The sequence below is a fragment of the Etheostoma spectabile genome, chromosome 23 (genome assembly GCF_008692095.1).
Source record: "Etheostoma spectabile isolate EspeVRDwgs_2016 chromosome 23, UIUC_Espe_1.0, whole genome shotgun sequence".
Taxonomy (NCBI): Eukaryota; Metazoa; Chordata; class Actinopteri; order Perciformes; family Percidae; genus Etheostoma; species Etheostoma spectabile.
Genome location: NC_045755.1, coordinates 22,545,725 through 22,562,266, shown reverse-complemented (window position 1 = coordinate 22,562,266; position 16,542 = coordinate 22,545,725). Strand labels below are relative to the sequence as shown.

The window sequence follows — 16,542 nt, the reverse complement described above, 5'->3', positions numbered from 1 at the left end:
TGTAAGCCATCCAGGCTTTAATATCATTAAAACAGTCAACTATCTTGCTAAAGAACTACCATCATTTCTTTTGATGGGCAGGTAGATTTGCGAATCATCTGCATAAAGATGGAAGCTGATGTTGTGTCTTTTAAGATACATCCAAGGGGAAGCAGATAGAGTGAAAAAAGAATTGGCCCGAGAATCGAACCTGTGGAACTCCACATGTGAGGGACACAGAAGGTGAAATAGAGCCACCAAACTGACTCTAAAATCTCTGTTCGACAAGTATGACCTAAACCACTCCAAAGCAGTGCCCTAATCCTACGCCATGCTCGAGGCGAGAAATAAGGATGCTGTGGTCAACTGTGTCAAATGCTGCTGTAAGATCTAAAAGAATAAGAATTACATAATCTCCAGAATCAGTTGAGATTAAAAGATCGTTAAAAACTCTTAAAAGTGCAGATTCAGTGCTATGAAATGTCTTAAAACCAGATTGGAACACCTCAAGAACACCATGTGTATCTAAAAACGATTGCAACTGTAAAAGAACGGCTTTCTCCAAAATCTTCGAGAGAAAAGGGAGTTTAGAGATAGGGCGATAGTTTGAGAGTGCAGATGTGTCCAAATTTGGTTTTTGAGGTGGCTGCACCACTGCTTGTTTAAAAAAGGCTGGTACAAAACCTGAAGTAAGGCTCTGTTATAATTTCTTGGATGCTAGGTCCAATAGTGTCCCACACCTCTTTAAAAAGGCGAGGTGGGACAATATCAGTGGGACGACACACTGAGGGGTTCAAATGTGTAACTATATTTTTGAGAGTAGAGATGGACACAGATTCAAATTGGCTGAAAACAGCTGGACACTCTATGGAGATGGAGGGGTCAAAAGCAGGAAGTGAGATGCTTGCTCTAATTGAGGCAACCTTTTCCCACAAAAAGTGGAGAAATTTTCACAGGCCTCAGAGGATTCCACATGGAAGACGGATTGGGGCGTATTTAGAAACCGAGTTAATTGTTTTAAAAAGAACATGAGGTTTGTGGCATTATTTGAAATAAAATCAGAGAGATACTTGTTCTTTTCAGCTTTAACAGTTCTCTGATAAGTGCGCAAATTTTCTCTAAAAATGTCATAAAAACCTGCAGATGATCTTTTTTCCATTTGCGCTCGCTTTCCTACACTGTTGTCTAGCAGCCCGAGTTGAGTCATTAATCCAAGGTTCAGATTTAGATTTTGAACACATGGATTTAAATGGGGCAATGGTGTCCAGAATGTTGCAGCAGGTAGACAAAAAAGAAGAGTTTAACTCTGCTGTGTTTTGACAGGCAGGATCCCATAGCCTCCCTAGCAATATTAAAAGCACCAGAAAACTGCGCGCAGTGGTGGGTTTGAATATCCTGCACATACGGGGGAACGTACTGCTTAACGGGTTGATGGGGAAGAGAAAAGTCAAATAAAACAGGCGCGTGATCAGAGAAGACAGCTTCGTGTACGTCTAGATTAACAAATAGGTACACCATGTGACAGAACAAGGTCTAATGTGTGCCCATGGACCTGTGTCGGACCAGAAACAAACTGTGTAAGGTTAAAAGCATCGCATAGACTTAAAAGTCTTTTGCTAGGGAGTTGTAGGACAACATACATGAATATATATCCCCTACAATTAAAATCCGGTCATATTTCGGCAGATTTCAGACAGGAAATCAGAGAAGTCACTGATAAAATCCTTATTATATTTAGGAGGCCGATATATGACTGCACATAATACCAGCTGACTGACCTAATTCAAACATGGTTAGTTCAAACTTGAGAAGGAGACCAGTGACAGCTGTCTGCAGTTGTACTTTTCTTTGAGATAGTAGCAAGTCCACCTCCTCGACCAGTAGTCCTCGGAGAGTTAAAATACAGCGCATTCAGTCGGTAAAAGTTCGGAAAAAGCGCTCGACTCACCAACATTCAGCCAGGTTTCAGTCACGAATAGGAAATCCAAATCATGAGAGGTAAAGAAGTCGTTCAGATGAAGGTCTTATTCGCTAGCGAACCTAGCATTGACCAAGGCGGCTCTGACAGGAGCGGCCTGTGTGCCGGACTGGCAGTCCGAGGTACTCGACTCAGCGACCGAAGATATCCGTGGTTGACGCCTCTTCTGCGGGGTCGAGGAGAACATCGGCGAGAAAGCTGGGCCTCCACATCCGTGCGACAACAGGTACCAGCCAGGTGTCAGCAGGGTCCAGGGCTCGCCAGGAAACATTGCGACAATAATTGATCGGCAATCTGCAGGAAGCCACGGGGAGTCCGACGGGGAGTATATAATCAAATGTCTAAAAATAGAGCCGTTAAGCAATTGTTACACTTAATGTCCTTGTTATCAGTCCAAACTTTAATACTGTTGGTGACAATCCTGCATGAAGAAAAGTGTGTTCGTCTTTTACACTTTTGTTTTCATATTGGGTCTCTGGGTGGGGGATATAGTGCTGATGCTGTGCTTTTGGCAAGGTGTTAAGAATCCCAAATTGTTATAAACAAAAATACTGCGATGACCCCGCAGGCGTAATGCTGCATGATGGCACTGCTGGCTCAGCAGGAGGACTAACACCAAATGGAAGAATCAGGAGAGAAAGAGACTTAAGGGACTGTGATGATGACAGGCTAATATGACGATTTAAATTCCCTTAACCTGCGCTCTTGGATCTATGTACTGAATTGGGTCCAGGAGGGAGGGCAACATGCTAGAACCGTGCCATCCCGGTCCAAATACAGGTCCTGACAACTCTGGGGGCAGCACTAGACATATGTTAAGTTAGCTAGAGTGTTAGCTATTCCTACTTCACAACAAAACAATAACGGAACAAGGCAAACACACTGCACAATAGCTTGAAAAGCCAGAGGCTCAGAAGCACTTGTTTCCCAAGTAATTGAAGGAATAAGTTAGTTCCAGCTTTGTTATTGCTACTTGTTAATTGTATGTTTTGTATGTTAATAAATCGCAACAACTGTTCCCAAATCCATGTTTATTCTTCATTTTTTAAATAGGCCTACATTTTTCATTTCTGACAAGTAAGTTCAACCATCTGGCTAGCTGAGATGGCAAAAGTACTCACTTCCCGTACTCAAGTAGAAGTACAGATACTTGTGTTAAAAAGTACTCTGGTACAAGAAGAAGTACTGATTAAACTTCTTTACTCAAGTAAAAGTAACAAAGTACAGGCTTGGAAATTTACTTAAAGTATAAAAGTAAAAGTAGCCTTGCGAATGACAACCATTTTTTTAGAGTGCAAGCTGACAAAACTTCAGTTGACATGGAAAAAGGTTCTTTATATTCTGTTGACTACATTTTAAATGGATGTATGCCAATAGGCCTACAACATCCCAAATAGGATTATTGAGACAGAGACTGGGACTCCAGGTTAATAAGATTCTGACTGAGGAGCAAGATATGAATTCAGTTGTGATTCTGTGAGAATTCACAGATCCAGTTCCTCTTTTAATCTTCCCCTTAACATTTAAAGGAATCTACATGTACAGTATGTGTGTGTGATCAAATATGGCTTCTGTAAAGAAAATAATGGATAAAATATGAAATACTAAACAGACATTAATTAAGAAGTTCCCTATATTTTAGAATTAGGCAGCACATTGGCCAGGAGTCATTCTTGATGCACAGTCTATTATCTCAAACATCTCTCTCAGATAAAGACAAGGATGATTGGGAATCTGTCAAGTTGTCTTGTAGTGGTGCATCAAGTGCAACGTACAGTAGCCTACTTTATTGACAATTAGATTGAATTTGGAATTGATGACTCAAACAATAATAATGATAATTCATGCTTACTGTGTGTGTGTGTGTCTGTGTGTGTGTGTGTGTGTGTGTTGTTCTGCAAATAAATGAGTAACATTGTTAAGGTTACCAAACACAATGAATATAGGAATCATATGTGTTAGTAAATAATAACAATAAACCCACTATTATTTCCATTATCTTAATGCAGTGTAACTGTAGCATGTAAATAATGCACCTAAAATACAAACGTGACCAAAGACGTTCAACAATCGACATTATGGATGCCAGGTGTAACCTAGGTGAAGCACACAGACAACAACACATCAGCTAACTAACTTTAAATGTGCCAGAACTACAGACCAATACAACAGCAGGCTTAAAATTGTGTGAAAACACACAATCTCAATTGATTATCCTCCGGACAGTTAGTCGTTTTTTTACGGGGCCCCCCTGAGGTCAGCTGAGAAAAAAAAAAACTAAACCGTGCGCACGGATTCATAATCTTAATAAACGTGAGCAAAGTATGAAAGATATTCACAGATTTAAACTTCTGGGATCGATTATAATGTAGTGAAATTACATGAAATCACAAATGACACATCTTTCCTAACGGAGTAAGGGGAACAATGAGCTACAAACAAATTTTTATCAAAACAAGCCGTCCTCCAACCTGAAGACATAAGATCTCTAGCAGCAGCCGGCGATGCTTAGACGTGTATAAAGTACAACACAGACACCAAAATATCTGTTAATTCAATGATTAAATAAGGTAGTGTCTTCAAACCTATGTTTTAACAGTAAGGGCTGTAGTACAACAAGGAGGAGACAAGTTATAATTAAGGTAAGAATATACCGTATATAGAATATCTTTCCTATTTTGCTGACGTTTATAAATACTTAAGCACGGATTGTTATAAATCCTTTTCTCATCTGACCCCAGGGGTGCTCCGTATTTTTTCTTTTCTCTCACTTTTCTCTCACTTTCCTCTCTTTGTGGCGAGCGTGCTCTCTCGCGGTATGAGGCGCGTGTCCGCGCTATACTTCGACATGACGACCTTTTGTACAAAAAAAAAGTAACGAATCAATTTTAGAAAATGTAAGGAGTAGAAAGTACCGATATTCGTGTTAAAATGTAAGGAATAAAAGTAAAAAGTTGCCACAAAAATAAATAGTAAAGTAAAAATATCTGAAAAATCTACTTGAGTACAGTAACAAAGTATTTTTACTTTGTTTCATCCCATCTCTGCTGGCTAGTAAAACCTCTGAAGGGTTAGTGTCTGAGAAGCCCAAAAACCTTTTTTAAGGGTATTAGAGAAAGACGAAAAAAATTACCCATGTAAACCGTAATGAGTATTACAATAAGAACAATGTTTTGGTTGATATCTTACTAGCCCCTTTCAAGTTCGAATGCATTACGTTCATGCATTCCTTAGAGCAGAATTCACTCCATGATATATGTAAAGATCACTTTTGCAAACTGGTCTCTGTTTTTTCGACTAAGATATAACAAATTGGTGTCTAGGTAGTCTTTGGATCTAAGACAGAACAAAGACGTTTTTTTTGTTGTTGTTGTACTTTGCTTGCTAGCTACAACTTGGTCTTTGTTTGTAAATTGTCATTTTGACACACAAATCTGGTGCCTCAACCCTTAATGTTCTCCAGACTTACCAGATTTGGTGCAAATACAAACAATAGATGTTTGTATTAGCTTCTTCGTATTTGTTCAGTATTTTGAAAATGTCATGATTAATTTATTCACATTAAATACATGCTATTTTATTTTTTTAAATAAATTGTGTCTTGTGGTGTAGGCGGTAAGATGTATATAACTTTGTAAACTCGCCATATAACAGAAGCAATATGCTCAGCTTTAATCCTTTCCATATAGGATGTGAAATGTCTGCACCTTGTCTAACTAGGTTTTCCGTCTCTCCCTTCTCATCCAGTGCCATGAATCAGCCTGGACAACAGCTGTTACCCACATAGAGGTCACTTTACCTCTCTTTCCATTACTTCAGTCCAGAGGATGCTGGGAATGTGTCGTGGGCGCAGGAAGTTCCTGGCGGCCTCTCTCGCTTTGCTCTTCATCCCAGCACTCACCTGGCTTTACCTGTCAGTCGGGAGCTTTCAAGGTAAGCACAGATCTCTAACTATCTTTAAGATCCTTAAGTGCGTTCACATAGAGGTGCAAATATTTGCATTTCTTTTATTGTGTGACTTTGGTTGCAGGATCATATTGGTATCAGTTCTATCATCATTGCTACTTGAGGTACAAATTTTGATGATTTTGAATTACAGTAAACGGATAACAACATCATGATGCTGATTTGTAAAAAGTCTGAATTCATACTTTGTCAGGTTGTCCATAAGATGACAAGCAAACAGCTTTTAAAATGCTTGTTTTCTGAAATAGGTTTGGATTGATCAGGGCTATGTCAACATTGTAGCAGCTCCATCAACACAACAAGCACCATTACTGCTGTTACAAAAGTAATAAATGACATACTTGTCACCCTTGATAGAAAGCAATTCTGTGCATCACTTTTTCTTGATTTGTCAAAAGCATTTGACACTGTGGACCATGCTGTTTTAAAGCATAGGCTTCTTTGTCTGGGACTGTCTGATTGTGCAGTTTCCTGGTTCATGAATTATCTGAGTGACAGGACTCAGTGTATGAAATGTGACGGTCTATGTTCTGCATTAGTGAAGGTCCACAAAGGGGTGCCACAAGGTTCATTATTGGGTCCTCTCTTGTTTATTATGTATATAAATGACCTTGGCCTAAATGTCTCAGATGCTAATATGCATTTCTATGCTGATGACACAATTATTTATTGTTTTGGATCGTCCCCAGCTAAAGCGGTTGAGTCTCTGCAGAAAGCTTTTGATGTGGTTCAACACACGCTCATGCAGCTTAAACTGGTTCTCAATGCGGATAAGACTAAATTGATGTTGTTTAGTAACACTAAGAAGGTTTCTCAAGTTCCTCCTTCTGTGTTCACTTTGACTGGAAATGTTCATTCTTAGAAGTACCTTGGCATTTGGCTAGATGATGCCCTGTCTTTTAAGCCTCATATAGACAACCTTGTGAAGAAACTCAAATTGTCCTTTTATTTTCGAAATAAATTTTGTTTTTCTTTTAAAGCAAAAAAGCAGCTAGTCACTGCAACATTTTTATCTGTCTTAGATTATGGTGACATGGTGTATAGGACCGCCTCAGCACAATGTCTTTATAAGATTGACACTGTGTACCATGCGTCTCTGAGATTTATTACAAATTGTAAAAATCTAACCCATCATTGTGAATTGTATTCCAGAGTGGGATGGCCATCACTGTCAAACAGGAGATCAGGGCATTGGCATATTTTTATCTATAAGGCCATGCTAGGTCTGTTGCCATCCTACATCAGTAGTTTAATCACATGGAGAAGTGTTGGTTCCTATTCATTGCAATCAGATGATCACTTGCTGCTCTTTGTTCAATTTGCCCGTACAAATCTGGGAAAAAGGGCTTTTGTCTTCTCCGCTCCTTCTGCATGGAACTCTTTGCAAAAAGACTTGAAATTATCTGAATTTATTTCCTTAAATGCTTTTAAATCCAGATTGAAAGAACCTGAAATGACCTGTTTACATTGTAAATGTTTTTAATTATCTGTGTTGTATAACTTTTATAAATGTAATTGATTGTGTTTCTGCCTGCCTCTTGGCCAGGACTCCCTTGAAAAAGAGGTTTTTAACCACAATGGGACTTTCCTGATTAAATAAAGGTTAAATAAAAAATAAAAACACATCATTACAGAAATAAACTTCCCCAGAATGCATCGCAAAAGGCTGGGACACACTGCAAAAAGACACCCAGAATTTCTGCATCAGCTGAAATCATATACCCAACATCTGCTTAACGCAAATTATATTGTTATAGCCTATCGCATAGTTTCCTCATATCATGCTGCACTAGTACGAGTACAAAAAAAAGATTAGGAAGATACTGTAGGTATTCCATATGAGTAGTAAAGAAGGACTGATTGGAGAGAGGGCACTATAGCTCTGGGTCCCCACAGACAGCTACAATGATTTGTTCCTCCATTACTGATTCAACAATGTCAGGACACGTCTGGGACATGTGATGTTATTTTGGGCATATATATGGGCACTTTAACCTCACACCCTTTTTTTTAGTTTGTTCTTGTAGCGTGCTTGCATTAAGTTTTGTTGTTGTGCTTAAAGTTGGAGCTCATGAAGAAAAGAAAAGCAAGGTACACCATGCCTTAATACCAAACAAATAGAATTTACCCAGAAAGTCTGACAAAACAAATGTCCTGTGGACAAAGTCACCCTTCCCTCTTTTTCTTCTGGAGGTGCTACAATAATGAATTACTGAGGCCTGTCCAAAGTTGATTACTTCCTGAAGACAAAATAGTCAAGAGGAGTTCTTGGAGCCATTTTAATGAATTTGACTCACAGGATTGAAATGCTGCAGTAGTGCCATTATTAATTATGATTAAATTGACAATTATGACTCGAGGTCACAGTCACTGGAGACTGTATATGTGAATACGCTCCCATAATACAATAGCCACCACAGTCTGCAAAGTAATTATTGGACTTGGCAGTATATTCCTGGCAGTGCAGGAGGAAATCAGGGAGTATAATAAGTTGTGAAAGGACCTGGCTGCAGGGAGCCTCAGCTGTAGGTAAGGCCTGAATGTGTGAGACAGAAAAAAAGGGGCCTCCATGGCTCAAATTCTGCCTTTCACACTACCTCTTCCTCTCTCCATCTCTAACCTCTTTTCTTTGCTCTGCCTCTATCTTCACTGTTGTTTTCATCTTCTTTCTTCTCTTCTTGCTCTTCTTTCTTTCTTTTCTGTTGTTTTTATCTGTCTGACAGAGTAAGAGAAATGGCAAGTCTCTGGGGTCTTCAGTGCTTTGTCTGAATGAGCTACCACATATAGCAAGCCTGCAGAGAGAATAAGGTCATATTGATAGAGAAATACCTCAAAGGGCTTAAAGGATGTGGTCACCCTTTTCACATACTTGCTTGGTGCTGTTTTCTATGGTTTAGGCTAGGGATGAGTATTGATCCTGAATACTATTTTGAAATATGTACAGTATGTAGCTAGGGTTGGGGTTTGATAGTGTTATCAAATCTGAATCCTTTCTCATCAAATAGATTTTCACCTTTTTTTGCTTACCAATGCATAACTAAGATCTGAGATAAAAGAATATTGTTGTGGAATGCAAAATAAAACACTTAAGTGTGTAAAGTTTTCCGATGCAAGTCATACAGTGCAGAATGGAAATGAAAAAACAGAATGCATTAAAAAACAAAAAACAGAAGTGACATAGAAATATAGATTCCATATTTCCACATTCCAAGATTGTTTTAGCCAGAACATCATTGTAGTGTATCGTTGGCGTGAAATCTTGAGCGGTGTGAGTGAGTGGTTCAGGCTATATAGTGTGGCGACTTTACCAGACATACTCTACTTTTTAGTCAATGCTTTTTTCTTTCAACAATGACCATCTTTCCCTTACTGTAATCAAGTATTTTAGTTGCCTAAACCAAACCTTAACTAAAGGTGGAATATCTTTTATGGGGGCTCAAAAACTACTCAATGGGTTAAGCATGGAACTTTATTCTTGACCTTGGATACAGTAGTTTGATAAAAAGTTGTTTCTCTGTGTCCACTAACTAGCCTTTTCTGAAGTTTTCAGCATGACCTTATTTTGCAAATTTCCATTCTACGGTTACGTGATGACAACTGCAGCAACTCCATGAGTTTCCATCCACGTTTGCGTTTTATGGCATTTGCTCTGTTGTCAAACTGAGAAAACGCAATCCATCAGTACAGACCGGGTTCAGTAATTTTTTTATTTATTTTTTTTCCCTCCATGTCACCTTGGGGGCTCCGTACAATTCAACCAAATAAAGAGTATTTATTCAATTTCCGAGAGAGAGAGAGAGAGAGAGAGAGAGAGAGAGAGAGAGAGAGAGAGGAGAGTTGGTGTTTATAGAACGTGTGTGTTGCCTTTTTGAACTCCTTTCATCATTTGTGGTGTTGGCTCCCATTTGAAACACTTTGGCTCAAGCCCAGCCATTTTCAGGGTCCTGATTGAGGACAATGTCCTGCCCAGAGAAAAGCTGAGGTTGAAGTTGAGGTTTTGTTCAAACTGACCATTGATAATACCCTCTCAGCATCAGCATTAGAATGCAGAAGCACTAAAACCAAGGCTGCGATCTTTGATAGCCTCCCAAATTGGTTCAAGCCAGTCACTTTTGAAAAAAAGAACCAGGGGTCACTGTTACTCAAATGTTTTCCTTTCACTGTAATTAATAATGATTAATTAATGTTTAATTAATTATTAATTAATGTAATTAATTAATAATTAAGTCATTTTGTGTCATTTCTTAACGTGTTCTTTATTGGGTCATGAAAAGGAAGTTCCTGAAATTATAAAAAGAGTACGTGTACAAGACTGATTAGAGTATAGTGAGAAACAGGTTGGTTTTGTGATCATGACCATTAAACTTAAAAATATATAATCAGTATGTGAAAACACTTGCCTGACCTTGTGACCTCTTCAGTCTCAAGAAGTCTGTTGACCGTAGCTCTAGCTGTGAAACATTGAGTTTTTCTCCTATCAGTGAGACAGAAGACCTAGAGAAAGCTAGTCAAATACAGGCATCTTATAGGATATCTCTCTATACAAGTTTCAAGTTTATTGTCATATACTCATAAATAACATTTATCAGTCAACCACAAGGTCCTCAGTGTCAAATCTAGATATCTGCAGAACATGATATGAATGCAAAGATATATTAATTATGTCATCATACATCAAATTATTTACTTCAGCTTAGCTTAACAGATATTTAATGAAAATCAAACATTTTGAAACCTACTTCCAAAAGCCTCTTCCCTGCGTGTTATGGATTATATGGCAGGGGCATCCATGAATGCTGGGATTTTCCGTAAGCATTTTTGCCACAATTAAATTTTTGGCTACAATGTTAGCTGGGGCATTGTCAACTGACAGACTGACACAATGTTTCCATGGTATGTTATGCTGTATCAGGACGTTGTTGATTTTTTATTTTTTTTTACATATGACATCAGCAGTGCCACAGCTTCTTCCACTTGTGGTGCACATGTCGAGAAATCTGTGCACAACTTGTTTTGGTGGTATCAAATACCCTTACAGTTAAAGGGTTCCTCTTCTCTAGTCCTGTGACAATATGGTACATAACTTTAACCCAGTATGCATGTATTATTTCAGTCTGTGTGTGACATAAACATGAAGCAATGGAAACAGGCAATATAGCTGTTGAAAGTATACCTATGTAATTTCAGCCATCTGTGACCAGTGTAAAGGGATTTCCCCTCATCTTCATCACCAGCTCATTCCTATAATGTGGTGCGACTGCTTGATTAATGATGCAAATAGTTTTTGTGCTAGTGCTCTTGAAATTTTGAGCTGTAGGAGAGTCTTTGAAGTATTCTCTGTACAAGGAGCTGAAATGGTCAGCCACAGCAAATTGTAACATTGCTTCGGCAACTTTCACCTCGGCTCTCCTTGTCTGCAACAGAAACAAATGTCTGCTGAATACAAATTTGAATGTTAACACTGATTTAACCCATGTCTGCATGTCCATTAATCTATGAATCTATGAATTTCAGTAACAATAAAAACACATTATGGATGACTGGTTGTATTATTTAGGAACAGTTGTATTCATGAACATTGTAATCAACTTTTGTGTTAAATGAATATTAACAGTGTGTTTAAAAAAGTGAATAATGCTCAAAATCATTATCATAGCTTTCAATTACATAATAGCAATGCATTGGGAACACTGCACATTCAATTCCAAATCAAAACATTGATCAAGTTTGTAAATGTAAATGTGCTGTATTTATATAGCGCTTTTCTAATCTTAACGACTACTCAAAGCGCTTTTACATCTACAGGATACATTCACCATTCACACACATTCATACACTGTGACCGAGGCTGCCGTACAAGGTGCCACCTGCTCATCAGATAAACACTCACACACATTCACACTCCGATGCGCAGCACCGGGGGCAACTCGGGGTTCAGTGTCTTGCCCAAGGACACTTCGACATGGGACAGAGCCACAGCCGCCCGTTTGTGTTCTACCTTTTACAGAAAGTGAAGAAAAAGGAGTATTAGGCTGTTCAAAAAATAGCAGTATTTGCATTTTTCTTTACATCTCAAACATTTACTGTATAAACTGAAAAATGTCTCAAGGGTTTGCTTTACTTTAAATCACTGCACTAATTAGTTGCGTAACCATTATTTCTGAGAACTGCTTCACATCTGTGTTGCATGGAGACGGCCAACTTCTGGCACGTGTGAACAGGTATTCCAGCCCAGGATGATTGAAATACATCCCACAATTCCTCTGCATTACTGGGTTTGGCCCCAGAAACAGCATTTTTTATGTCCCCCCACAAGTGGGATTGAGGTCTGGGGATTGGGCTGGCCACTCCATAACATCAATCTTGTTCACCAAGACTTTGCTCACTTACTGGTGTGTTTTGGGTCATTGTCTTGTTAGGAATTTCCTCTTCAGCATAAGGCAACATTACCTCTTAAAGTATTTTGATGTATTGAAACTGATCCATGATCCCTGGTATGTGATTAATAGGCCCAATACCACAGGGCGGCTGTGGCTCAGTGGTAGAGTGGTTGCCTGCCAGTCGGAAGGTTGGTACTTCGATCCCTGCCCCTGCAGTCATTGTCGAAGTGTCCTTGGGCAAGACACTGAACCCCGAGTTGCCCCCGGTGCTGCGCATCGGAGTGTGAATGTGTGTGAGTGTTTATCTGATGAGCAGGTGGCACCTTGTACGGCAGCCCCGGCCACAGTGTATGAATGTGTGTGAATGGTGAATGTATCCTGTAGATGTAAAAGCGCTTTGAGCAGTTGTTAAGACTGGAAAAGCGCTATATAAATACAGCACATTTACATTTACATTTACAGTATGAGAAACATCCCCATAACATAATTTCTGCATCAACATGCTTTACTGTCTTCACAGTGTACTGTGGCTTGAATTCAGTGCATGGGTGTCGTTGGACAAACTGTCTGCGACCCCTAGACCCAAAAAGAACAATTTTGCTCTCATCAGTCCACAGAATGTTGCTTTATTTCTCCTTTGGCCAGTCAGTGTGTCCTTAGGCAAATTTCAACCTATTCAGTACATGTCTTTTTTCATTATGGGGACTTTGCGGGGGCTTCTAGCTGCTTCACTTACCTTTTCTTGTGATTGTAACTTTAAGTCTTCTTTGATTTTCCCAGAGCTGATCATTGGTTGAGCCTTTGCCATCGGTGGGGTCTTCTGCTGTTGGAGCCCATCCGCCTCAAGGTTGTGCGTGTCATGGCTTCACAAATGCTTTGCCGCATACCTCGGTTGTAACGAGTGGTTATTTCAGTCAAAGTTGCTCTTCTATCAACTTGAATCAGTCGGCCCATTTCCCTCTGACCTCTAGCATCAACAAGGCATTTTTGCCCACAGGACTGCCACATACTGAGTGTTTTTCCCTTTTCACACCATTCTTTGTAAACCCTAGAAATGGTTGTGCGTGAAAATCCCAGTAACTGAGCAGGTTGTGAAATACTCAGACCGACCCGTCTGGCACCAACAACCATGCCACGCTCACAATTGCTTAAATCACCTTTCTTTCCCATTCTGACATTCAGTTTGGAGTTCAGGAGATTGTCTTGACCAGGACAACACCCCTAAAAGCATTGAAGCAACTTCCATGGGATTGGTTGATTAGATAATTGCTTTAATGAGAAATTGAACAGGTGTTCCTAATAATCCTTTAGGTGAGTGTTTAACCAGCATGCACAACATTTGCTTCTTTCCTTCCTTGAATATGGGCCATAATTGACACCTGTTTCTTCACAAAATCAATAATCTCACTAATTGAGCACAACACGGCTAATATTTTGAACATGCCCCTTTTAATTACAGGTTTAACTTCACACAATGAGCAGCATGCATTGTCATGACTGTTGGGTCTTTTGGTTTTCTATGACTCTTACTAGTAAAAAAAAGTTACTAGTAAATAATTTGCCATTTAAAAATATGATTTCTACCAAAATATATGATTTATGAGGTTAGTAATGTTGAACTGCTATTATTTTGAACACAGCTGTATGAACCTCGACGTTTTGCACACTCATTTCTGCAGTCATTGGCAAGTAAAAGTTCTTGACTATGCTGGTTGACTGCTGTTTAACCTAATGCCCCTTACTTTCTATATGCCTTGTTACATCCTGCACACCTTGATGGGCACAGGACTTCTGTTCAGAGAGAGAGCACCAGTTAATAGGAGCTGGTTTCCTTACTACAGTAATAAACGGCCATTTAGAAGTCCATTCATTATAAAAAAGAGCTATTGTAGGTGGCTGTTCCTGGTACTTTTCTCCCTTTTTGTTTTGATAGTCTCTTCTGACACACTAGTCATCTCCTCCACCATCACTTCCACCGTCTCTTCCTCTTCCACCTGCATCGTCTCCTCCTCTGTCTCCTCCTCTAATGGGCCTACCCTTTTTTTTAAATTACTTTTTACCTGACATCTTTGAAAGACATATGCAATGATTAATGCATCTGTGGCCAGAATATAATTATAAAATATGAAATAATTTTAAAAGTGACCTATTACATCAACTATGCAATACACTTTAATTTATTTAGTGCTGATAAAATTTGGAGCAATTTGGAGAGAGATGTTGAAAATGTGACAATATGTCAGTTATATTTTAATAGCGAAAATATGACTAGGCCTACACTACTTATTCTAAGAATGTGTTGTCAGTGAACAAGCTGTAAAAAGCCTAAGTTTAGCTTTTTAGTTTAGCTGTTTAGCTAAAGTCAAAACAGGGCTTTATCTTCAAATTTGATCAAACAAAAAAACACAAGCTTCTTATTTTCCATCTTAAGTCAAACTATAAAAATTATATACAGTTAATAAATTGAACAGTTTATATTATTACACTGCATTATTAAAAGTAGCTTGTTTATCAATCAAGGTATCACAGAACATTGATTTGGTATACTCTGCTTTCTCAATCACAAAGTAGTCCATTCAGCATTTAGTGTCCAGCCCACGTCTTCTGATGAGGCATGAGTTGACAACACAAGCATGATAATTTTAAGACTAAGCCATACACAAAGCATCAAAGAATAACAACTCATTACATTTGGATGAATCAATGAAACAATTTTTTTTTATTTTTTTACAGACAACCACAAGTGTCTGTGTGTGTCTAATTAGAACAAAGTGAAGGAACAGGGATGAATATTGTGTGTATATATAAGAAGAGAAGAATATGGTGGGGAAACAATAATAAAATGACTCCTGTATTGCTCCTTATTTTCCCAGAGGTCTGCAGTACACCCTGGGACCCGGCCTATCCCACCAGGCCTGTCCGCCCATAGATGCGCAGCAGTTGGATAACGTCTTAGCCTGTTTTGTTCAGTGTTCTGTACACCCCCCAATCGCCCAATGATTGCGCTGTACACATACAAATAAAGATAAGTTTATGCATCATAAAGGGTCTCTGATATAATATAGAGAGTTGACAATTCAAAATAAGGAGCTATTTAATCAATTTAACCCTGGATATACCTTCACAGCTGGCAAAGTCTAACTAACAAACTAGCAATCATCTTACTGTTCCTAGGACTGCACTCTTCTGGACAGAGACCTCTGATGTTTTACCTGGAATCTGCTGTAGCCACTCTCCCAGTTTGGGGGTCACAGCCCCCAGTGCTCCGATAACCACTGGCACCACTGTTCTTACTTTCCACATCTTTTCTGGCTCCTCTTTCAGTCCTTGGTATTTCTCAAGCTTCTCGTCTTCCTTCTTCTTTATGTTGCTGCGCTTGGGATTGTCACATCTATCACTACTGCCTTCTTTGCTGTTTGTCTATCAACACAATGTCTGGTTGGTTAGCCATCACCAGTTTGTCAGTCTGGATCTTGAAGTCCCACAGGATCTTAGCTCGGTCATTCTTGATTACCTTAGAAGGTGTCTTCCATTTTGAACTTGGGACTTCCAGCCCATACTTGTGGCAGATGTTCCTGTGCACTATGACAGCTACCTGCCTATGGCGTTCCATGTACGCTCTTCCTGCCTGCATCTTACACCCTGCTGTTATGTACTGTACTGTCTCAGGGGCATCCTTGCACAGTCTGCACCTGGGGTCCTGCCTGGTGTGGTAGACCCCAACCTTTATTGATCTTGTACTGAGTGCCTGTTCTTGTGCTGCCATGATTAGTGCCTCTGTGCTGTCCTTCAGTCCAGCCTTTTCCAGCCACTGGTAGGATTTTTTGATATCAGCCACTTCTTCTATTTGTCTGTCGTACATGCCGTGCAGCGGCTGGTCCCTCCATGGCAGTTCTTTATCTTCCTTGTCCTCACCTTCGGGTTTCTGCTGCCTGAGGTATTCACTAATGCCTTCATCTTTGGGGGCCATCTTTCTGATGTACTCTGATGGATTTGGGGTGAAATCCTCCATGCATTGTGAGGAGCTTTCTCGTCTTGATGTCAGTAGCCTCTATCTCCTCCATTGGCCAGTTTCAGATACCAGCGGGGTATCTGATGACTGGCAGGGCGTATGTTTTGATGGCTCGGATCTTGTTTTTCCCATTCAGCTGGCTTTTCAGGACCTGCCTCACTCTTTTGTAGGTATTTGGCTGTGGCGGTCTTCCTTGCTGCCTCCTCATGGTTTCCGTTAGCCTGTGG

The 16,542-nt window shown here is 39.6% G+C and overlaps 1 protein-coding gene across 1 annotated transcript in view; it reads left to right on the top strand.

Annotated features, from left to right (window-relative positions):
- Positions 1–16,542, top strand: part of large1 (LARGE xylosyl- and glucuronyltransferase 1) — a 181,839-nt gene that overhangs the window by 27,205 nt on the left and 138,092 nt on the right. The window contains exon 2 of the mRNA XM_032504892.1: positions 5,705–5,890. Within this exon, the coding sequence (XP_032360783.1) occupies positions 5,785–5,890 (106 nt within the window). The 5' untranslated portion in view covers positions 5,705–5,784. The remainder of the gene's footprint in view (positions 1–5,704; positions 5,891–16,542) is intronic.